This window comes from Sturnira hondurensis, unplaced genomic scaffold (genome assembly GCF_014824575.4).
Source record: "Sturnira hondurensis isolate 20B ecotype Veracruz unplaced genomic scaffold, ASM1482457v3 Scaffold0007208, whole genome shotgun sequence".
Taxonomy (NCBI): Eukaryota; Metazoa; Chordata; class Mammalia; order Chiroptera; family Phyllostomidae; genus Sturnira; species Sturnira hondurensis.
Genome location: NW_028079839.1, coordinates 2,993,998 through 3,017,422, shown reverse-complemented (window position 1 = coordinate 3,017,422; position 23,425 = coordinate 2,993,998). Strand labels below are relative to the sequence as shown.

The window sequence follows — 23,425 nt, the reverse complement described above, 5'->3', positions numbered from 1 at the left end:
ACACATGCAATTTGGGAAGACGCCAGATGAGACTGCAGCACAGTGATGGCTGACGTGGGGGTGGGCGGAAGGGCCGCTTTCTATGTGCGTGAGACCTCCTAGAAGCTGAAAAGAAGGTAAGTGGCGGTTCAGAGAACACGAGGAATGGGTGATCCAAAGAAGCCACGACACTCAGTCGCCTGGGGCTCACTAGCCGGACGCTCGGCCGGAAGAATGGCTTTTCGGTGAACCTGCTCACCAGGAACACGCCCGGAAGGGGCCTGGGGGAATGCGAGGATCCCACGGCCTGTCTCTTGCCACCTAAGAAGCAGAGAAAGCTCTGAAGCCTGATGCAGCTCCAGTTACAAGACGGACCCCACTCAGCGGGGCCTTCTCTCCACCATGCATCGCGAGGACGGACAGAAGGCAGAGGCGAGGGGCAGGCGCAGCCCCGGGTGCGGTGGGTGTGCGCAAAGGGCTCCAGCCCATGGAGGCTGTTGTGCTTGGCTCTCTCTTCGAGGACTGCAGACGCGCTGAGCGCCTTGGGGGGCAGGGGGCGCCTCTGGGGCCAATCAAAGCCGAGAAGGCTGAGAGCAGAGGAAGGCCGCCCGAACCTGAGTGTGGGCTGCAGCGCTGTCTCGGGAAGCAGCGACCAAGGGCGGCGTCTGCCGTCCGCCTCGGGGCCAGACACCTGGTTCTCAGATGCGGTGAGTCTTTTTAAATAATATTTTATTTTTCATCGTCAATGATTAACATTTGAGCCTATTAGGAGGATATCGTGATCACAGTGCATACAAAAATAGAGACGATAGAGTACAAATATTAGGTTATACGAAGTTAGTTTTTTAAAATCATTCACCGACATGTTCAGAGCTTTGGAAAAAAACAACAGAACTTAATTTTGATCTTTCTTTTTTTTTTTTTTTTTACATTTCCAGCAGTTAAAAATGAAGAACGCGTACTGAGAATCACTGGTGGACGCCCACTACGATCCGTGGGAGGACCACACCGAGGAAAAGGAGTGTCGTATGTACACACTTCTGTACAGAGGGCGGACGGACTCACCGACGGGGCCGCATCCCGCGGGACGTGCGCACTGTATTTAGAGAGAGCGGGACCCGATCTTCCTGCACTCACGGCGGGCTCCCCGCTCCACCCGGTGTTTCTAATGCTGTCTCCACTCCGTTAATTAGTAACTGTTCAGTAGCTGAGAAACGTCCTACTTTAAATTAGACCGAAGGCGAGCAGGCCCTTCCGGGAAAAGCCGGACCTGAACCGCCTGACGCAGGTGGACGTAGAGCGAACGGGCAGGAAGTCGCACTGCGCACGCGCGCCGCGGGGAGGGCTGGGTAGCACGGCGGCGCGCACGTGGGGCTGGGGCGTGGCCACCACGAAGACCGGCTTTGCAAAGTCAGGCTGTTGAGTCCTCAAAGAAGATGGCCTGCTTCCTGCTGCTGCGCTCTGCTCGGCTCCTCCTTGCTCCTCGCTAACGCGTCACTTGGCACAGGAAGAAAGGGTTTGGGGCAAGACTGAGGCTCTCTCAAGAAGGACCCACTCAGGAGCCCCGGTTTTGATAAATACACCAGGACGTCCCAGACCCGCTTCCCTCTTGCTTCCCAACACTAAAGGCCACGCACTCCGAGGCTGAGGGCGCACTCCTTTGAAGGAAAAGCAAGTGCCCTAAATGTCAGACATCACAGGTCCCACGAGGTAAACGCCAGCGACAGAGGGGGACTGGGCAGGAAGGACGGCAGTGTGCTCCCCGCTCACTGTACGATGCCGGAGTCCACGGAGGTCTGCTTCCGCGTGGTCTTTGGCGGGGGAGGCGGTGGGGTTTTGCTGGGCAGTGGAGGTGGCAGGTGCTGGAAGACAGGAATGCGAGGGGGGGGCGCACATTACTGACACTGATAGCAAAGCAATGTCTCCCCAAGCGGAGGCTGGCCTAGCCCAGCAGCCTGGAGGGAGAGGTGACTGGTGCCCCTGGTGGGGACTGCCTTCTCCGCATGCCGTGGGGCTGGTAGGCTGGTGACAGTCAGGACCCGGCTGCTGGTGTCTCTGCTGAAGCGCTTTTCACAGAGCCTTCCTGCCCTCTGCAGAGCCCCTGGGAAGGACAGCCACCGCTGAGTGTGTGGCGGCTTTCCGTCCTGGCCATTGATCCAGGGCCCGGAAAAGAACTGATGTCAGCACTGGGCAGCTCAATGACTCAGAGCAAGTGAACATGGGCATGGCAGGACCCAGGGCCACCCAGGCAGCCCTATGGTGTCGCTGCTGAGCCTTCTCCGATGAGGCCCAATGGGTCCCATCCCACACCCCTGCAGATGCCTGTGAACCAGTTAGGGGCAGGCAAGTGCTTGGAGATGCTCCCTGGGGATGGGAGACATGCCCTCTCTTGAGTTCTGGACTGGAAAGGCCACAGGAAGGAGGGCTGGGTGAACTGGGCTGGCACCTTCGGCCACCATCCAAGTGCCCCGTTTACAAGGCAGTTTTTCATCCACAGTCTCTCTTGAAACTGCAGATGGTGGGGGATGAACCAGGTTAGTGGGATGTTTAAGCTCCTCGGGAGGGAGGGGCAGTAAATAAGGAGATGTCGCAGCTGTGGTTCGAGAAGATGTTATCATGGCCACAGGGGGAGGGCAGGATTGGCCTGAGGACCACAGGTTCCTCCCTGACAGCCCAGAATGAAGTCATGACTGCGCAGGTGATAGAAAAGCCCGTTTGCCAGGCCTGACAGTCGCAGAGGGCTGGGGGCAGGGCCGCCCCCTCTTGCTTTTGAACCCTCCTGCACCGTAGGCACCTGCCACATAGGATACGCCACTGTGAGTTGACCAAAAAGGTAACTGAATCAGTGCACCAGCAAATGAACGAATGGGTGCCCAGGTGGACGGGCCAGGTAAGTGGGTGTGTGGCACAGATGCAGCAGACCAGGTGGGATCCCAGAGCGCCGTCACCTGGGGGTGAGGGAGGGTCACATTTAGCTCAAGGTGGGAAGTTTCAAGGACAGAAGGGTGACACCGCCATCTGCCATTCACTGCGAATTTCCTCCACATTCACAGACAATGACACACTACACTGACCTGGCAGTTCACACGGAGGAGGGAGTGCGCATGTGCAGAAACAGAACAGATGTGGTGGTTTTCAGACATTCCAAAGGGGGAAGTAAAACAGACTTTAGGTCAGAAAGTTTCCAAGAAACACCTACTTCGAGGTCTGGTGAAACGACTGTTTGCGTGTTGTGAACCTAGAGGGGATTTGTTTGTTTGTTTTTGGTAATGCAAGCACCAGATTTAAGCTTTGACTGCTGAGGCAGCTGCTTCGAAGATGGCTTTCTGAGTGAGCACTCCGCAGCACGGGGCTCAAGGGCAGTCATTGCCCCACTGAAGCTCTTGTGTTAGGGATCTTGATCGACTTTAGTAACTGACCATTTGGGCCATTTTCCCCTTCCCATGGTTAAGCTCCTGCTCTTGCCTTTTAAATTCACCCATAAAGAGTGGGGCCACCGAGGCCCCTGCAGTCCGATCTTTCCCTACCGGTGGCCATTCAGTGTGGCCTCAGGTGCAGTGTGATTTCCAGGTCAGCGAGCTTCCTGGAGGTCACTGTGCACGGTGGCTGTGATAGGCTGACACAGCACAAAACCCGGGGTCAGTGGGGAGCCGCTGAGGGCCGGGCTGACTCCATCAGGGCAGCACGGCTGCCGAAGCCCTTTGCATCCCATGCGGGCCTGGAGGCCCATCGCCAATACGCGGTGTGACAGCATGGGTTGTTGGGTGTAAGAGGCCATTTAAAGCAGTGACGAGTAGGGAGGGTGTGGGCTGCAAGCCCAGGGCTGATCCCTGAGGGTGACAGGCCACCTATGGGTCACCCCCGGGAGGGGAACAGTCATTCTCTTAGGACAGCTTGCAGGGTCTCCTCAAAGGGAGGCCCCTGGGAACGCAGCTGTTTCCCATAACACACGCACCCATGGCCAGGTCACCTGAATGCGAGCTCACGCTGCAGGTGAATCAAACAGGAACAGAGAGCAAAGAGCCTTGGGAAGGGACTCAGACTGAATCGCAGCCCTGTGTGAGTTCAGCAGAGCTCGTGCCCGGCCTCAGCCAGCGCGCTGGCATAGGTGATGTGGGAGCTGTGTCCGGGAAGCTGAGCGAATAACGTGGCGCCCCGAGGTGATCGGTAACCCAGATGGACGTGCTCATACTTCCAGGTTCAGAATTTATGGTTCCCTGGTACAGGGAGACCCACAGGACAATCCCGCTTTTCCAGTCAAACAGAGACATGAAAGTAAAGATTTGATTGGTTAACTAAGCTGCTAGGAAAACAACACCCCGGCCAATCAATGTGCTGGTTGGACTCCCGGTGTCTCCTTTTATTTGCACGTGTGCTTGGTTGGTGAGTCCTCCATTTCCCTAGCAGCAACGGACAATTCCAGCCTCTGAAAAGCCATTGTGGGGTCATGTGTCTCGTCTGCAGGGCAGGTTCCCCATTGTGGCATCTTGAGCGACACTGGGCCTATCAGAGAGGCACCGCAACCTCAGAAGGACAATCATCCCTCCAGCGTCAAAGATGGAGCCCACTCTTGGGTTTGATTTTCTTACACAAGAGCAATAAATCCACCAGATACACAGACTGTAACTAACCCCTCTCTCAGTGGGAGTATTACATACACTCGCAGAGCTCGCCGAGAGAAGGCTCCATAAGATGAAGTGTGTAGAGTTTATATTGCCTTTTTTAAAGGAAAAAGGCATGCCTCTGGTTGTGAGAACCCACAGCCACCAGCCTCACAGCACTAGCCCGTGGTGGCCAGCACCCCAAACCTCAGTGGGGAGGGTTCCAGAGAGGCCCAGTGGTGGGTAGACGGCCTTAGGGATCTGGGTTTCGCTCCAGTCGGAGACAGACCCTGCAGACAAATCCTGAGTGGCGAGTGCCCGTCCGTCCCCCGCACGAGGGTGACGCCCCCGGAGGAGCTGCTGGGATAAGGGCTTCCCAAGGGCCAGGCTGGTCTCCAACAGGAGCATGTCCCCATGCAGTGTGACATCGGCCAGTGACACAAAAGTCAGGCAGACGTCTTCCTAGAAAAGCTACTTGTCAAAATCAGACTTCATGAGAACCATACCTCCAGTGGAATGACCTCCAGGGTCACGGGGTCGGCCCTGTGATGTGCCCATCATCAGGAGTGTCGCCCCACCCTTTCCTTGTGCTGCAGCCACAGCTGGACCTGCGTCCCTCGTGAAGTGATGACAACAGAACCACAGGGTGCACAGAGAGAGCTGTGATCCCCTCGGCCTCTTTAGTCAAGGTCAAGCCCGGGCCCGCCCGACACACTGATTCCGAGGAGGCACGTTTCAGTTCCGACTTACCCTCTGGTGTGGGGGCGGCGGTGGGGGCACTGGGGAGCCCACCAGGTCCTGGGTCTCCATCAGGTTCCCGTAATCGGCTGTGCTGCCTTTCAGAGGCAGAGGTGGCGGGACCTCGGCCATGTCCACTCCGGTCATGGTCATGCCATTCAGCTCCAAACCTGGGAAACAGGACGGATTGAAAATCAAACCCATACCCCACTGGCGTGGGTACACGGGGGTCGGAAGTGCTGCGCTCCGCTTCTCTGGAGCAACAGGGAGGCAGAAAGACTCCATCCCTCAGGGATGCTTGCCAGCGGGGCAGAGAGGAGCGAGGGGGGATGGACAGAGGCGGCAGAAGGCCAGGTCCCCTCCTACAAGTGTGTTGTAGAAAGAGAACAGGCACTGTGAGGCACCTAAAGCAGAGCTTGAATCCACTGTAAAAACAGCCATGTCCACCTGGGGTCCCTTCTGATCCCTCCCGGGGTCCCCTCACTTCTGGGGCCCTGACACAGCTGTGTGTCACAGGGACAGTCTCCACCTGCTGTTCCCAAAGCCCGGCTGGCCTCTGTCCCCTGCCCTGCACAATGGTTACAGAAGGTCACGGAGCAAGGTCTAGTAACTCGGCACAGCCAGGAGCCGCCGCTCCTCGGGGAGTGTGACCGAGGGACTCAGGGTTATCAGCAGCCGCAGAGTGAGCCGTGGGGAAATGCAACCGCTTTTCCAAGTGAACGAGGAAAGCAGTCGTTTGCAAGTAGGGGAATGATCGTTAAGAGTCTGGGCCCTGTGGCAACTCTTAGAATTTGTTTTCTTTTGGTACTCAAGAGGGGAAGGAAAACCGACATTTTTGCTGACAGTGTCTNTTACTGGAGAAGGTCACGGAGCAAGGTCTAGTAACTCGGCACAGCCAGGAGCCGCCGCTCCTCGGGGAGTGTGACCGAGGGACTCAGGGTTATCAGCAGCCGCAGAGTGAGCCGTGGGGAAATGCAACCGCTTTTCCAAGTGAACGAGGAAAGCAGTCGTTCGCAAGTAGGGGAATGATCGTTAAGAGTCTGGGCCCTGTGGCAACTCTTATAATTTGTTTTCTTTTGGTACTCAAGCGGGGAAGGAAAACCGACATTTTTGCTGACAGTGTCTTCGAGAGTTTTCCCCATGACCCGTCTGTTGAAAACTCCTTTGTTAGGAAAACTCTCCCCAGGTGGAGTTGTGTCAGTGGGTGCGGAAGACCTGCTGGGGGATGGCGGGGGGCGTCGAAATGGGGGGGCGAGGAAAACGCCTCTGGTCGGGGACATCCCTGTGATTGGTTGGCTGGTTGGTTTAATTGCGGCAGCACACGCAGAACCCCAATCTGCCCCTCTATCCACTTTAAGTGTACGGAGCAGCCGCATTTGGTCCATTTCTACTGCTGTGTGACCACCAGCACAATCTATTTCCAAACCTCTCCCGTCACCCGGAGCACGGGCTCCACCCACAGGGCTCCCTGCCCCCCCCACCCCCCACACTCAGCAGGTGGGGGGCCTGGCTCAGCTCTGCATGTTCCCTGGGGCTCAGGGAACTGGGCTGAGCTGTGGCTGCTGTGGGAGCCGGACACGCCTGCTGCCCAGGGCGGAAGTGTCAAGGCTCCTGTGGGGGTGGGGTGGGGTGGTGGGAGGTTGAACTCTGAGAAGGTCCCACTTACTGGACTGCAGGCTGAAGCTGAGCTTGGCCCGTGGCATGACTGGAGGAGGGGTCTGCTGGGCTGGCGGTGACGATGGAGACCCTGAGAAGCGCCTCTCACTCCCGAGGACGTTGATCACCTGGCTCTTCGGCCTCTGGGGCCGCAGGGGACTTATCTATATTGGGGGGGTGAGGAACAAAGTGAGGGTCTCCCTTGGGCTGAGGCATACTGCCTGTTGAAGTCATAACGTCCTGGGCCCACAAATGTGACCTTGCCCGCCATGGGGTCTTTACAGGTGACTGAGCTGAGGTCACTAGGGCTAGCCCCAATCCAGTAAGACCAGTGTCCTTATCAAAGGGGCATTTTGGTACAGACATGCACATGGGGACACCGTGTGACATGCGGAGATCGGAGTGACACCTCTACAAGCGAGGGTCCCCAAGAGCACCAGGGAAGCCCCAGAAGCTGGGGGGAGGCACAGAGCATGTGGTCCTCGCAGACCTCAGACGTCCGGCCTCCTGACCAAGACCAGTGGTTGCTGCTGCGGAAGCCCCGGTTCATGGTGCTTTGCGGCCGCAGCCATGACAGACCCTTGTCACACCGGGAAACTTCGTTTATGTGTTTCTCCTGACCTGTTCTTAGAGGGTTAGGCCTGGGGCAGTGCAGGCACCCCCAGACTCCTCTGCGGCAGGAGTGATCGGGCATGTTAACAACCAGCAGGAAGGAGGGGCCAGATCCCCGAGGGCAGGCTTTGTGGTGGGCGCCCTCCAGGGGGTCTGCAAAGGCAGGGCCGTCAGGAGGCCCCTGAGGCTGGAAGTAGGGAGGCAGGTATAAGCCCTTTGGGAAATGGGGTGATTGAGGGGACACAGGCAGCACACCGACTTTCAGGCCAGGTGCCACCTCTCCCAGGCACAGACCTGCTGTGGGAAGCCTGAAGCTTGGTAACAGCGCATGGGGCCACAGGTTCGGGGACTGAGCAGGCACCCATCCCATCCTATCCCATAAGGGCGCGTTCTGGTGATTCAGGGAGCACAGCATGTCACAGTGGTGGGGTGCAAATAGTACCTGGGGGGAACCCCTCCCACCCTGGCTCTGCGCTCAAGAAAAAGTTAATGAAACTGCTGATCATACAGGTGGGCAGCTAACCCAGGCCCACAGAGTGACCAGAGGGAAGCTTTGCAGCCACTCAGGGAGCTCTGGTGAGAGGCAAGGGGCAGTGGCAGCCCCAGAGGGCCCGAGAACACTTGGGGCACTGGGGCACTGGCGTGGTCCCTGAGAAAGGGCCGCTGCTCCTGCTGTGGTCACCCTCCCAGGGGGCGGGGCCTGGCCCGAAGGCTCAGTTCTGTGGCAGATGGCAGGTCAAAGGCACCCTGAGGGTGGCGCAAGAACTCCAGGTGCCTGCCTACTCACGGGCCTTGTCAACACCTGTCACCTGTTGGAGGCAGTGGCTCGAGGGACAGATAGCTGGGCTGGACCAAGAACAGCCTGCCTGTCGTAGTGCGAGGTCAGGCGTCCTGGCTCCGAGCTGCAGCTGTGGCCATTCTGACAACCAGCAGGGGCCACAGAGGGGTCAACTTTATGAGCTGTAACCTGGGCGTATCACTGAGGGTGCTTGGGGCCAGCCAGGGGAGGCCCACTCTGCGCAGCTCAGCCCAGCCTGGACAGTGTCCTTACAGGCAAACGGCCAGGCGGGAAGGGGCAGAACTGGTGCTGTGATGGTGGCTGATGCTTTTGGCTGCTCTCTTGTCCTACAACTTAATTAAGATGGATGCGGCCTCTTGGCTCCGCTTCTGAGGCCTCCTGCTCAGCCAGCTCAGGAGGGAGCTTACGTGCAAACGTGCGAAAGACGTGCATGGTGCCCGGCACTTCGCAAACATCTGAACTATGTTACGGCCCCACCCAGGTACGAGGTCTTGGGATGTGAGAGCCCTATCCTGGGCTGGGGGGATGTTGGCCAGTCTCAGCAGGGCTGCTGGCACCCCAGTGTTCTAGAATGGTGGACACAGAACCTGGGCTCGTTCACCAGGAACTCCTCAACTGCACTGTGGGGGCCCGGGCCCAGGCCCAGGCGCTGCACGTGAGTGCCTGGCCAGTCCCTCCCCCGGGCCCTGACACCCTGGGCCGCTGGCTTGCCGCAGTGGAACCCTGAGGCCCAGCTGCAGGCAGAACTGCGTCCGAAGGCCTCCGAAGGGCAGGGCTCCCTGGAAGGCCTGTGTGGCTCTCTGGTCTGCCTCCTGCCTCTAGACCGCCAAGGACGTGTGAGCAGGTTGGAGTGGGGTGAGATCTCGATGAAATGTACCCTCTGCTGTTCAAGATACAAAAAACTAGGAAGTGTGTCTTATTAAGAGGTGGTCCCATCTGAGCCCTGGGACCAAGCCCCCTCAATCACAGCCGGATGGGTCATGGGCTCCTGCCTGGGGCAGGTGTGTTCTCGGCTCCCAGAAAGACCAATGCCCTTTGTTCTACAGGGAGGTGGTGCTAAGCCTGGCTCACCCACTACACAAACCTGTGTACAAATGGCATGTCCTGAGTCACGTGCACCCCAGAAGCTGTCCATGCCTCGTTGCTGCCCTCAGGCTGCAAATGCTGCCCTGTGCTTCTGGGCGCAGCAGCCCCCCAGGCCCAGGCCCAGGCCCACCCCCTCGGCTCCATGGGGACTCTGGGATGAACGGGATTTCCTAAAATCTGTTTCTGATGTCAACTAACCACCACGTGCCACACTAAATCCCCGAGAATCTTTCTGAAAGATGATGGCCAAGGGATGTGAGTATGGAGCCAGACGAGGGGACTGTGCGGTGGGCAGAGCCGGCGGGAGGGGCATCGGGCCTTGAGCTGAGCAGCTCAGAGCCCTCAGTAGTCTGGGGGGCTGAGTGGTTTCTGGTGGGGAAGGGGCCACCCCGCATGGAGCGCTGCGTTCTGACGGCACAGCAAGGTCTCCTGTGCGTCTCCAGAGACATCGGGGGGGCCAGGGATGCATGGGTGCTGCCCGGTCCCCCTGGGATGGAGGGTGTGATGAGACAGACCAGGGGACCGCACCCTCAGCACTGGGGCCGGTCAGGGGTGGTGCAGGGAGACCTTGGCTGTTCAAGTGTCTCTTTTACAGCCAACCGCGTGAACCCCACTCTGGCTAACCGCACAGCCAGGGTGGGTCCCAGCGGAGCGGGGAGTGGGGGTCCCCTGGGGATTACCGTTTCTGAGAGGATCACAGCCTCTGATGGCTGTGGGGACAGGTCGGCCGGTTTAAACTCCTTGTCAAATATCTCCTGGTGTTTGCTGTTCCTCTTCTCCTTCTTCTTGTCCTTCTTCTCTTTCTCCGGGTCATCCTTGTCCAGCTTGTCCTGCGACCGGGAGTGTGTTTTCTTCGGCAGCAAGGGCTCCAGGGCAAACCTGAAGGACACGGGTGTGTGAACTGCGGGCCCTTCCCGGGGCAGCCACCCACAGGCACGCGCAGTACTGCCTGGAACGGCCGGGACAGGCTGATGTGAAGAGGGAGGAGAGGGAGACCTGGGATCCATCCACACTAACCCTCGGCAGTCAATGGAAACAGACCGGAACAGAACCCACAGCGACAGGGCGGGGGTGGGGAGGGGCGGTCTGAGGCTGCCCAGGGGTTTCTGTGGCTTGCCATGGGAGGGGGCACTTGGGGTCCACTTCCAAGGGGACTCCTCGCCTTCTGGAGATCTGTGTGGAAATAGTCCCAAGAGCAGTAGGAGGGAGGGGCCGATGCCAAGGAACTGCTGGTGTGGCCATTCCGACCGGGCGGCCGTGGCTGCCTTTGGACCACGGACATGAAGGCTGCTTCCGTGTGCAGGCCCTCCGGCCAGCCCAGCCTGCGGGGACAGGAGACGTGCAAAGGCTTCTGGCCAGACCTGAGCTAGAGGCAAGGACCCCGCAGGCTGGATGTCCCCAGTCACGAGAAGAGGGCACCCCCACCTTGCTGCTTAGTGACACCAGCGAAGTGGTGTAGAGGCATGTGAACGGTCAGCCTACCGAGGAAGGGGTCTTGGCCTGGCTCCTGAGGCCCACGTCAAAGCAGAGGGCACCCCCCTACACACGACTGCCATCTACTGTTTTAATGGGAGGCTGGGGGCGGGGCTGTTTCCGTCCTAGAGCTTCGGGGAGGAAGACCTGGGTCCAGGTCTGAGCCTGCGCCTCCCCCTCTGCAGCAGGAAGACGGCAGGAGGGGCCCTCAGACCCTGTGGCGCTAATTCAGTGTGAGGCACTGTTAGGGTCAGGGTCTTGGATTTTTTAAAGTGTGGCACCTGGAAATGCTGTTTCACCGGAGATGTGGTCTCTTAAAAGGAGTTAGAGTCACACTGTCACGAGGGAGAACCGGCCTGAACTGTGATTTCTGACAAACGTCCTTTTCGCAGTGGGCTACACGCCACTCCCACGTGCTGGAGAGAAGCCAGCTCGAAGGCCAGGCGCACGCACGGAGCTCCGCGCCCTCCAGCGGGCAGGCCCTGCGGCGGTTGGATCCCGTCCTCGCCACCTGGGCTGTCCAGCAGGGAGCCTTGGGCGGAGCTGCCCTGGGGCTCTCCCGGGCCTCTCAGGGCCGGTCCCGACTTCCTGGGCCGCCTGGACAACCAGCTGGCTCCCTCCAGGGCAGACTGCCTGTTGGTCGGGGCTCTCAGAACCACGCCCACGGCCACCGAGGGCGGGCGGATGCCCGAGCAAGGGCCAGGTCTCCTCCCACTCCCAGTTCTCCTGGTGGAGCCAGTGGTGCCGCAGGGTCTGCTGTTGCTGAGGTACCTGCCACCTACACAGGCGTGGCGCTAAATGGGGGTGTCGGTGATCAACAGCTGCTGACACCACTGACACAGACACGGGGCACGACGTCCCTCTGAGCAGGGACACCCTGTCCCCCATTCAAACTTGAGCATGCCCCACCTCCAGGTGCCCCTACCATGGTGCTGGGGACTGTGGGGCAGGGACACACGGGAAACCCCATTGTGGGGGATGCCGTGGGCAAAGTCCAGGCTACAGGACAAGCGACCGGGGGATTTCAAGAGAGAGAGAAAAGGTGAGAAGAGAAAGCCATTGAGTAGAAGAGAATTGAAAAGATGGATCCATCAATTGTGACATTCTTAGTTGGCTCAACTTCAAACAAACTTAAAAATACGACGTTTATGGCACAATTAGAAATTAACACCAATCTTTGATGATAGCAAGAAGTTACTGTAAATTTTTTATGTGTGATAAATGGTGGCTTTTTCCTTAACTTCTCACCTTTTAGAAATTCACACTGAAATATTTATGGAAGAAAAAGCACCAACTTTGAGANTTCAAGAGAAAGAGAAAAGGTGAGAAGAGAAAGCCATTGAGTAGAAGAGAATTGAAAAGATGGATCCATCAATTGTGACATTCTTAGTTGGCTCAACTTCAAACAAACTTAAAAATACGACGTTTATGGCACAATTAGAAATTAACACCAATCTTTGATGATAGCAAGAAGTTACTGTAAATTTTTTATGTGTGATAAATGGTTGTTTTTTCCTTAACTTCTCACCTTTTAGAAATTCACACTGAAATATTTATGGAAGAAAAAGCACCGACTTTGAGATTTGCTTCAAAACAGCGTGGGGGAGGGAGAGAGCGGGGTGCAGACGGAGATGAGATTACTATTGCAGCTGGCTCACGAGCGCAGGGCCTCTGCCCACTTTCGACAGGACTCAGAATTCCCCGTAATAGACGCTTAAAGAGGACCGCCACTCCGTACTGGTGTTGGTTTCGGTCATGAAGGCAGGTTGGGACACGGGCTTTTTCTGGCTGGATACATATTAACCAGAAAACCCACGTCCATTATGCATCAGATATTGTATCTATTATAAGCAACGATCAAAAATATAACTAATTTTAGTCTAGGTTTTGCAGAACTTGAGATAGTGCCGAACAAAAAGGATCCGTGGACACTGTCCAGCTCCGGGCAGCAGTGGGGCGGTGTGTGTGCTGGGGAGCACAGGTGTGCCGGTGGAGAGCCCGAGGAAGACAGGTCCGGTTTGAAACCGTTTGCTGCCACAGCAGCTGCTGCCCGTACGCTTTACTCTGCAGGCGACCTGTGCCGCCTGAGAGCAAGGCCTCATCTCCTCGCCCTTAGCCACACGGCTGAGGCTGGAGACTGAGAAAGACTATGGCCCTGGACTCCGTCCCAGTGCCCGCAGGTCAGGGCTCAGCAGAGGCCTCTGGGGCGGGGGGGGGGGGCAGGGGGGGCGGTATTGGGCAGGGACTGCCCTGGCTCCTGAGCTCCCCAGCAAACTCCGCTGTTCTCATCAAAACCTGTGTGTCCACTGCGCCCCGCTCCCTGCGTTCTGGGAACTATGCCACCTTTTCAGAACTAGCCCGGGGATTCTTTCGGGGAGCACTGAATTACATTTCTTCGGCAATCTCGTTCTAAGTGACAAGTACACATGATTTGAATACCTCTACACTGAGAGTTTCCACATGGGCCCAGCCTCACAAATAGCAGACACTGAAAAATTCCTGTAAAGGAAAAAAAAAAATGGGCGCCCCTTTCAGGGCTCCGTTGGGCACATCAGATGCCGACAGACAAGGGCACTTGGGGTCGAGCATCCCTTGGGCACCCCCGAAGTTTGGGTCTGTGTGTGGCAGGGGCCAGAGCCTGGGGGCCGGTAGGTGATGGACTCTCAACCACACGGGGCTGGACAAGCACACGGCTGTGCGAACTGGACAATCAGACCATCCCAAGCTCTTTGGTGTCTAAGTGGCGTGCAGCTGGACGTGTCTGCCACTCCGAGCACACCACCCAGCAGCGTGAGGCTCTCGCTGGCCACCTGGAGTTAACGCGAGAGGCTCGGGGAGGGCTCGGATGGTAGCCAGCTTATGAGGTTCTTGTCCCCTCCTTGGTGGCACTGGGTCCAGGAGCTCAAAGGCGAAAGTGGCTCTCCAAGGAGGACTGGCAGATGAGGTGGCTCTCAGGGAAGCCCCCACTCTGTGGGGTCCTGCCCGGGGGGGCGGCCCAGGAGTGAGCCAGGGGTGGGAAGTCCGAGCGCATGGACAGCAGGGGTGCACCACACTTCTTCCCGGGCACGTCGAGGGGACTGGTCCCTCACGGGCGGTGTGAGCACTAGATGACGGAGACTGGACCCCAAGTGGTTGGCCAAGCCAGAGCTTCCTTCTCGAAGACAAGACCCTGGAAGCCTCACGGGGCACTGTGTTCGCAAAGTCATGGAGGGTTTCCATTTCAAAGACAGTTTTGCCTTTTAAAAAAATTTTCTCAGTTGTAACAGGACCAGCCCAGGGCCCCAGTGGCTTCTCATGGCCCCCCATGACCCTCCCACGCCCGCCACCGCTGAGTGCCACTCACCCATCAGAGCCGGGTCTGGAGGGGGCGCTGTCTGAGGACAGCGAAGACGCAGAGGCCACCGACACAGGCCGAGACGAGGAGGGCATGGTGAAGGACCGCACCATGGACCGCGGCCGGCTGCCTCGTCTGTCGTCCAGGCTGGAGGGCTGCAGTAGAGACAGAGGGGCGGGGGGGCCAGTTGGGCGTCTGTCTCTACACTCTTCCTGTCTGGCAGGGTCAGACCCGGGACCACGAGGTCTCAGCAGCCTGGCATCTAGACCCAAACTGCCAACGCCTTTGTGGGCGGTGCGTGCATGTTCCTGTTCGAAGGGAAAGATGAAAATGGCAATAATTTGGGTGTTTTTTGTGTTTGTTTTTTTGAAACTTGACCTGTTATTGTGAAAAACATCAGAAAAAACTTTCTTTGGCTTTCTAGAAATTTAAATGCAATCTTCTTTACTAAGACCACAAGGCATCAGCCTCTTCCAAAGTCATAGTAGGAAGTACCATCCAGAAAGTTTAATTTAGGGAGCAACATCTAGAGTGAGATGAAGGAATCTGCAAGGTCTTTGGGTGAACTCCGTACAGCTCTGCAAGTGGACGAACCCCGCACATCACCGGCATGTGAGGACCTAACCTCTGTTGACTGAAATACGAGGCTCCTGCTTTAACTGGGGGTGGGGTGGGGGTGTCCCTCCCGGGCAGTGACTGGGACAGTGGATTAGGTGAGGCCACCTATGGAGCTACCCCACACCCCTTCTCCCTGCCAGGTGGTGGACTAGTAATGCATTCTCAAGAAAAATGGCCTTGTGTGGAGTTCTCCATCCTCCTTGACACGTTATTGTACAATGTTACCAAAAACATGTGTCCCTGAAATATACCATGTGTCAACCTCTAATTAGCTGGAAAATGCTCGTGTACCTGCCCCTGAGCCAGATGTCAGCACATCTGGGACCACGGCTGCTGCGGAAGCTCCTTTATTTCACCCAAGGCCATGGCACTTCATCTTGGTGTGGCCCCGGCCACCACCTCCACCCCCTACCCGAGCTCAACGGGTGTCGCATTCAGCCAGTCACCTGAGGAGACCTGCTCGGGACCCTGGCTGATTACAGATTGTATACATCACCACTTCCACATCTGAGAAGTGGGCCTATTTTTTAAACATGGGTTTTGCATGTGAAATACAATTTGATTTGCACACTATCTCTTTAAGAAGAAAAGGTTCAAAACTACAAAAGAACAGTTAAGAGCTGGAATCGGTGGCACCATCTCGTATATCCCAGTATAACGCCCATTGTTGTTAACTGGCCTTTATGAGAAAACTAAAAAGAAGATGATTATTTGCAGACTAGTCTGAACTGTGAAAGTGCTCCTTACACAGAACCCAGAGCCTCTCAGGCCACGACGTCCTCTTCCGGCCTCCTGGAACACCCTGAGGGCCATCTGGGGGACACTGCTCTCTGACCCGAACTCCTCTGCGGCCTCCACTAGGCCCTGGGAGCCCGCGTGGTGCCCGCTGTTCCTCACACTCCCAAGGAAGAGCCCCCGACCCACACTGCACCCGGCAGCCTGGCCCCACCTGCTCCGCCCGGCCATCGCTCTCCCCAGCATCTCGGTGGGTGGGCCGCTGACACTCTCTCTTGACACTCCGCACGATCTGGTGAGCCACCTCCGCCTTCCCAGACCCTCGCCGCCCCAGCCAGCTGCCTCCAAGGACAGCTCCCAGGTGGCATGGGCTCGACCAGAACCAGGTGTGTGTCCTGCTCAACAGCCTCACTGTGGGGCTGCGAAGGCCCAGGGAGCAGCCCTGGACGTGCACCCTGGCCGCAGAGGGCCAGCAATGTCCTCGTGGTCTCGGTTGGGATGTGTGACTACAAATGGGGACGAATAAAGGAAGGGGGCCCGGGAGCAGGGCTCTCCTGAGGCCGCTCGGGGGCCCCACACTCACGGGGCCCCTGCCGGCTGTGGCCGAGGGCTCTGCTGGGCCGTTCGCCTCCCATGCCCTCTGGCCTGAGCGCAGCCTCTAGAACTTCAGGTATCAGGACGATACCAATACCCTCTTCACTGCAGCAGCTGGTCTCCCCAGTCCTGACAGGTCCCTCCAGGACCAGGACGCCGTGAGGGGACTGATGTCCGTCCCATGCAGGGCTGTCTGCGGGCAGCTGGACAAGGCTCCAGTTCTGGCTCCAGTGAGGCTGTGGCCTCGCATAAAACCCGGAACCTCACGGAGCTCTGCTTCCCGAGCAGCGAGCAGTTGCTCGAGGCTGCGAGAGGCCACGTGAGGGTCGAGTGGGTGGCCAAGGGGCTGGCAGCAGCCCGCGTCCCTGCTGGGTGGTTCCTGCGGCTTGAAGCAGTCTCCCGTGGGCTCTGTCACCAGAGCCCTCCCTGCCCTCCCACACACGGGCTAGGCTGTCGGGCCTGCCCCTCCTCCACCCACCAGGGCTGCTGCCCGCCCGTGGACTCGGGTGGGTGGTGCAGATGAGTCCTAGCAACCTGCCTTCTATGGGGTGGGGCGGGACGCAGGCCCACCCCTCGGTTTTCGGGAATGGCTCCTGCCGAATGCCGCACACCCACTGTGGACAGGAAACTCATGAAGGTGATGTGCTGGCCCCTAGGAGGGGGCATATGGGGGGGATTCTGGGGTAGGCAGGGCCAGGTGGGAGTGGACATAGGGGGACCGGAAAGCCTGCAGTCACAGGGTCAGCTCTGTGTCCCCAGCACAGAGCTGGCACCAGGATGGCTCCCGAGCCCCACAGCCCAGCTCCTCTCCCTGGTGACACTGTGTTCAGTGCTGGCAAAGAGCATGGGGACAGCCTCTCCACGGGGCAGGGGCTATCAGTCAACACCCTCCCAGCAGACCCCGAGGAAACTCAGGTCCCAAGGAAACCACTGGGCCACTCCCACTGGCCACTGCCGCAGGGGCCTCGAGAGGAGTCCACCTGGAGGGAGGAGCCCGTGGAGATGGCGGAGGGCACAGGTGAACCATAGCACCTCTGTAGACACTGCGGCCCAAGCTGGTGTGAAGGATGGGGACCCGTGGGGATGGGATGCTGGGTAGGGAAGGTGGGAAGGGAGGTATGTGCTCTGGTGTGCGCATGGGCGGAGGGGTGGGCAGGGTGCCCGGGAGGGACCCTGGGGGCAGGCGGTCTGAGCAGTGGGTCTCCAGTGAGCTCCTGGACCCCACGGTGGGGGAAGGGACAATGGCGGTGAGAGGGCAGCCTCGGTCAAGGCTTTTGTTCCTCATCAGGCTTGAAGGAAGCGGGTGGAGGACTGGATGAGGGGCCGGAAGTCTGTGCCCACTGGCTTCGGACGAGACGTATGATGCTCTCCGAAACCCTCCTGCCACTTGGCTGTGACTGTTACCAGCGCAAGCTCTGCAGAGATCGGCCCTCGAGGACTCTGGCATCACTTAGGCTGTTGCTGGGGGCCGCAGGGGGCCGGCAGCCCTAGTCTGCCTGCTCGGTTTTCATGTCCAGCTGTGACCAGGGCCTGCACAGCAGGTAGGGGTGGACAGGGCAGGCAGGAGAGCAGGCACAGCCAATCAGCCCAGCTCAGGGGAGGCTGAGTTTTCTGTCTGTGGCCACATGACCAAAAGGAGGAACGCTCCACAGGTGTCAGGTGCAGAGTTGTGATCCATGGGTGGAGTGGGACTGGTGGGCTCCAAACTCTGGGTCTGCACTTGCTGGCTCGTGACGGCCATGACCATGACCCCATCCCCCCATTTGTAAAGCAGGGATGTCCACAGTGTCTCCCCCATGGAGATACAGGGTTGAAGTAAGTTCATAGTAGCAAAAGCATGAAATCAATATTTGCCAAATGAGATAAAGGTATAAAAAAAAAGAAGTGAGTTCCACAGAGCACGTCAGAGAACGGTGGAGAGGTGGTGTGGGCCAAAAAGGGACCGAAAGGGCATGCCACGTGGGCCACCACGCCACACGGGCCACCTGGTCCCTGGGAATGACACGGGAAGCACAGTAACTTCAGTACCTTCCTTCAGGCGTGGGACTCTGGCAGACCAGAGGGGCCTGGCTGCCTCCTTCCCCCGCTGCTGCCTGTCTCTGAGCAACAGGGAGCAGGGGTGCCAGCCGCCCACTGTGCGGCCGTCTCCAGAGTCCATGGGCAGGGGAGGTTAGGACCCCTCCAGGCTCCCAGGGGCAGCGAGGGAGCAGAGCCGGGAGCTCAGGAGCTGCTAAGGCGGAGTCATGTGACCACGGTCGCAAGCCTGCCTCAAGGCTTAACCCACCACGTGTTTTGCATCATTACCATTCCCAAGCTGGTCTTTCATCTCACTCCTGCCCTCAGCCCCTGTTCAGGAACCTTCCACAACCTCTTAGGGAAAGCCCCATTCTGCCCTTCACCCCAGAGCCAAGCTCTCCTGCCCCAGGTGGCATTCCAGGCTCCAGGTACCCAGGGGCCTCCCAGCCCCTCCCTCCCACCTCCCTCCCCCTGAGGCTCGGCCTCCACCTCCCATTCATCCCACCTCTGGCCTTCCCTCCCCAACCACCGCCATCACCCTCTTGGCTGCATCAGTGACCACTTCCTCCAGCAGGTAAGTCTTTGCTAACAGTTCCAGACCCCAGTAATCCAGCACTCCTCCCCTCGGAGACTTTGACCTTGGGCTGGGCACTGTGAGAGCCGTGCCCTGTGGATCATTTATTTAACGCTCTGCATGGGTTGCATGAGGCTTCTCTGTTGCTCTACCCGCCCAGGGCAGCTGATGATCAAGCCAGTTCACGAACGTTCCTCACCCTGACGCGTCCCACTGTTGAAAGGACCTCGCTGGCTTACTGGCAGATGGCCTGACAAAAGGGACTGAGGTCCCCGACACCCCCCACTTCCTAAGCAGGCATCCTGTGCATGTCTCAGTTACTGTGCCCTTGGACACTGTCATACCCCCCACCCCCAACTTCTGCGAGGACCCCTCACCATGGTCCGGACGCCATACTGCTTCTCCACCTTCTCCTTCAGCTGTCTGAAACAGGCTTCCATCCGCTCATGAAATGGCCGCAGTGCTTCCGTGACTTTCTCTCCGTGAATCCTGATCCCTTCGGCCAAAAACGGGATCTGAAAAACAAAGGGGTGGACCCTCCTCGTCTGCCGGTCCCTGGTCTCCGGAGAGGCGGGCCAGCCGGGCCGCAGCGCAGGAGCACTGGCGCTGGGCGGCTGCTCCGGGTCCGCATGGGCCGGCGGGTCGAAGCCATCGCCGGGTTCACTGCCCCCAAACACCAAAAGGTTTAAATTGTTCCATGTCTGGGCGACACTCAGTGTGTGGCGGCCACTCGGGGACGTCCCTGACTCACTACTGTCTGTCGGTCCGGGAGAGACTTACCTGCGCTTTTCACCTGAGTTCGGGACAAGCTGAATGGTGCACCTGTTCAGAGGTAACTCGCTCTATCAGCATACGGTCATGTCACAGGCACAGATTTTTTTTATTAAACTGTAAGAACATTGCCTTTATAGACAATTGCGAACCCTACTCCAAACCACAAAAGTCTCGAGATATGTGACTTATGGTCCTGAAGGACATTCTTCCCTGGACAGGAACCCAAATTTAATCTTCCTTGAAACTAAAAATAATCTGCCCTCTGCCAACACCGCTGTCACCACATAACCACGCCAACACTTTTCTTCCGAGTGTGGACTTGCAGCTGACCCTTGAAAGAGTCACAGGGAGGCCCCTGGCTGCCCAGTGCCTGGGACCCTCGGAGTCCCTGCTGCAGGCGGGTGGGCGTCGGGAAGGCTCCTGGCTTTCCCCACCTCCTGCTCCCAGCCCTGCCCACCCTCCCGCTCGGAAGGGGAGTTTGACACTTTCCAGTGCAATCAAGCCAAGAGGCTTCCTCTTAATAACTTCTAATTAAATCAACAGACTGATTAAAAACAGATTTTCTAATATAACAGAACACCAATCTCAATGAGCACATCTATTAGTAAGAAAGATAAGTACACAACTGAATGTCACCAGAACAAATTTGAGAAATCCCATCAAGATGAATCAAGGCGTAAGTTGTTCAGCTGCCACTCAGAATGCACAGCAGTGGCCTCTCGAGGCGCACCATGGAGGGGTGGGGGGTGAGCGTGCACCGTGTTCGAGGCCCTCAAGCCTGGTTTCGGCTGCATCCACACGCAGTTGGTTTTGTGGCTCCTTCCTGCCCACCGTTGTTGCCAGAAGGACAGTGTACAGGTGAGACGCTGAGAGCTGGGGTGTCATCACACCCTGTGTGACTCACTCCTGCCCAGGGCAGCTTCCCCGGGGCGAGCTGCGGCCGCCAGTTCAGGTTCCACAGTGGACCGTGCTCGCAGGGCCCCTCTGGCTTCCTGAGCTCCGCCTCGGGGGACGGTGAAGACAGGCTGCGGCTGCCGACACCTCCGGGGGGAGGGTGGACGGGGTGGGTCTCTCTGGGTGCGTGGGCTACGTGGGGGAGCTGTCTGAAGGTTAATGCACAGCTACCCGGAGACAGAGTTTCGATGGAGCACAGACTCCCTTGAAAATGCACAATGCAGTCTGATCCTCTGGGCACGCTCTGTTGGTTGCTGAACTCTGAACTGGGCAGATCTGTGACACTGAGAAGCTCCTTGCCGGACTCCAGATGGGTCCATCGGGGCTAGGTCACTGGTACGGCCTGGACGGTAACTTGGCAAGTGAAATGGGGGGGACTTGAGACTTCTCCCCCACACAGGCCCCTGACATGGGTCACATGGAACCCTCTTGGAGGATGGGATCTGGCCCCTGGTCTGTGTCTACTTGGTGCTGAACTGCAGCTACGAATAAAATCCACTGTGGTTCATTAGCTGGCACACACCGAAGCCGGCGGCCCTTCAGTCCCGTGGTTCCAACCTGGCTGAGCGTCAGAATCTCCGGGCAGACTGCTGAACCCCTCCCGAGCGCCGATTTGCTCTGGGATGGGGCCTAGGAACCTGCATTTCTAAAGCATCTCCCAGTGTCCAGACTGGGGACAGTCACACCTCGAGCTCTTCAAACCGAGCACGAGCCTGTCCTGAAGAGACGCCCTTGTCACGGCAGCGCCACACTAGGAGTTTGTCCCTGCAAGCCTCCTCTGGATCCCCGGCCGGCCAGCAGCACAGAGCACTGGGGGCTACCGCGTGGACCTCTGGGAGCACGGCCCCTGGCGGCGCTGGTCCTGCCTGTCGTCAGCTGGGCATGATGAGCGCGTCCCAGCAGGTCAGCACGAGTCTGTGTGGATTCACCTTTGGCCACTTGGCAGGGATGCTTCAGAACACGGCTGCTTTGGGGAATGACCTGGGGCTCCCTGGTGACCGTGGCGACAGCAGCAGACCCAGGAGAGGCTGGGGCAGCCTGCACCTGACTCCAGCCCCGAGGAGGGAGGGTCAGCAGCACCTGTTTTAGCCGTGGCCGACAGAGGGAGAAGCAGCCTGGCACTTACTGCCCGGCCTTCCTGAACGGTGGGTGGAGCCAGGATGCACTTTCTGGGCCTCAGTGATGGACACTCTGCCCTTGAGCCCCAGGAGGTCCCAAGGGGGCCCTCCCTCCACTCAGAGGGCACTTCAGAAAGAAACCAAACCAAACAAACTCACAGACCAAAACACGAGAAGGCATTCTTGTTGCCCCCCGACTTCTTATTTTTAAGGACTGAATGACTCAATGACTGATGGGAAAATAGGGGTTTTCAAAACATTTGCAACTGAGAGCAAAGTCACAGGTAGTGTGGCAAATATGATCTCCCAGCATTTCGGATGTAACGGAGTCTTGGGAAAGCAGGCCCCTTCTCTCAGCGGCCCTGTGAGCTGCTTCAACATTCATCCTGTAATATAGTTATTGGGGGCGATGACACAGTGCTGACACCGAGTTCTCTCTGGGGAACAAATTATTTCCCTCTGTGGGACTTGAAACTCTTAAAATCCAATTTGCTGGAAAAGCTTACAGAAAAAAAATCAATACAACTTTTGCAGACCAAACTCATTTTTGTATAGCAATTACCTTACAGCCTTCTGGAACTCTGAATTTTGGACCCTCTGGTTTCAGCAACATCTGAATTGGAATCATTCTGACATTTAAACTCTGTCTCTTTTTTAGTGACAGGGAAACCTGCGTACAAGGGGGTTCCCATTTCAGGCGACCTAGCCAGTGAGGTCCCTTGGGGTTAACCCCCGGTGCTTCTCACCACAGGGTAATTCCGAGCCACATATATGTCAAATGCACATGGATTTGTGGCAAAGGCACACGCATTAGGATGGCTATTACAGAGTGTGTGTGTGTGTGTGCACGCGCGCGCACACATACACACACATAGCAGATAACAAGTGTGGGCGAGGACGTGGACAAACTGGGACCTTGCGCGATATTGCCAGTGGGACTCTAGAATAGGGCAGCTGCTGTGGGAAACAGCCTGGTGGTTCCTCAAACAATTAAAAGGAAACAGAACTAGCATGTCACCCGGCAGGCGGGCACCTACATCTGTGCATGTACCCAGAGTGAAAGCAGGAAGTCCAACAGATGTCTGTACGCCCGTGTTCACAGCAGCATTGCTCACGACAGCCAAAAGGCCGGAAAAACCCAAGTGTCCGCCGGGGGGACAAGAGGGTAGATAAAACGAGATGTACACGCACGATGGAACACCATTCGGCCTCAAAGGGAAGGGCACTCGACAAATGCTACAGCATGGATGAGCCTTGAGGACATGACACTGAGTGAAACAAGCCGGTCACAAAAGGACAAGAGCTGCGTGACCCCACTGATCCGCTGCTCTGCGGACCTCACAGGGGCGGAGCCAGGGGCAGGAGAATGGAGAACTGTCTAATGGGGCGGAGTTTCAGTTCCGCAAGCCCAAGAGTTCTGGGGGTGGCTGGGGGTGATGGGTACTCAAGAGTGTGAGGGTCCCTGATGTGACCGAGCTGCTACAAGCCTAAATATGCTGGAAGTGCGAAACTTTGCATCATGTAAATTTTACAATAAAGTACAAAATTAGTGCTTGTAGCTTGGCTGGAAACCAAAGCGCAGTCTCACTCCCCGTCCTCTGCCTCGCCGGATGATGGGCTACGGCGGCAAAGTCCCAGGGCTGAGGCTGGTGGGCCAGGACAAAGGCGTCCATGGAGAGGTCTCCTCAGCTGCATCCTGGGGCCCCCGGCTCGGCGTGGTGGCCTGGGGTTCCCACCGGAAAGCACCCTCCTTCCTGCCCACAT

General features: G+C 57.7%; 1 protein-coding gene across 2 annotated transcripts in view; it reads right to left on the bottom strand.

The window, feature by feature from the left end:
• Nucleotides 1–691: 691 nt before the first annotated feature.
• Nucleotides 692–23,425, bottom strand: part of DOCK1 (dedicator of cytokinesis 1) — a 377,799-nt gene continuing 355,065 nt past the window's right edge. For both annotated transcript variants that reach the window (XM_037051192.1, XM_037051193.1), the window contains exons 47-52: nucleotides 19,193–19,330; nucleotides 14,288–14,433; nucleotides 10,152–10,350; nucleotides 6,985–7,138; nucleotides 5,331–5,488; nucleotides 692–1,841 (exon numbers count right to left, since the gene is read on the bottom strand). In XM_037051192.1, coding sequence (XP_036907087.1) covers nucleotides 1,746–1,841; nucleotides 5,331–5,488; nucleotides 6,985–7,138; nucleotides 10,152–10,350; nucleotides 14,288–14,433; nucleotides 19,193–19,330 — 891 coding nt within the window. In that variant the 3' untranslated portion in view covers nucleotides 692–1,745. The remainder of the gene's footprint in view (nucleotides 1,842–5,330; nucleotides 5,489–6,984; nucleotides 7,139–10,151; nucleotides 10,351–14,287; nucleotides 14,434–19,192; nucleotides 19,331–23,425) is intronic.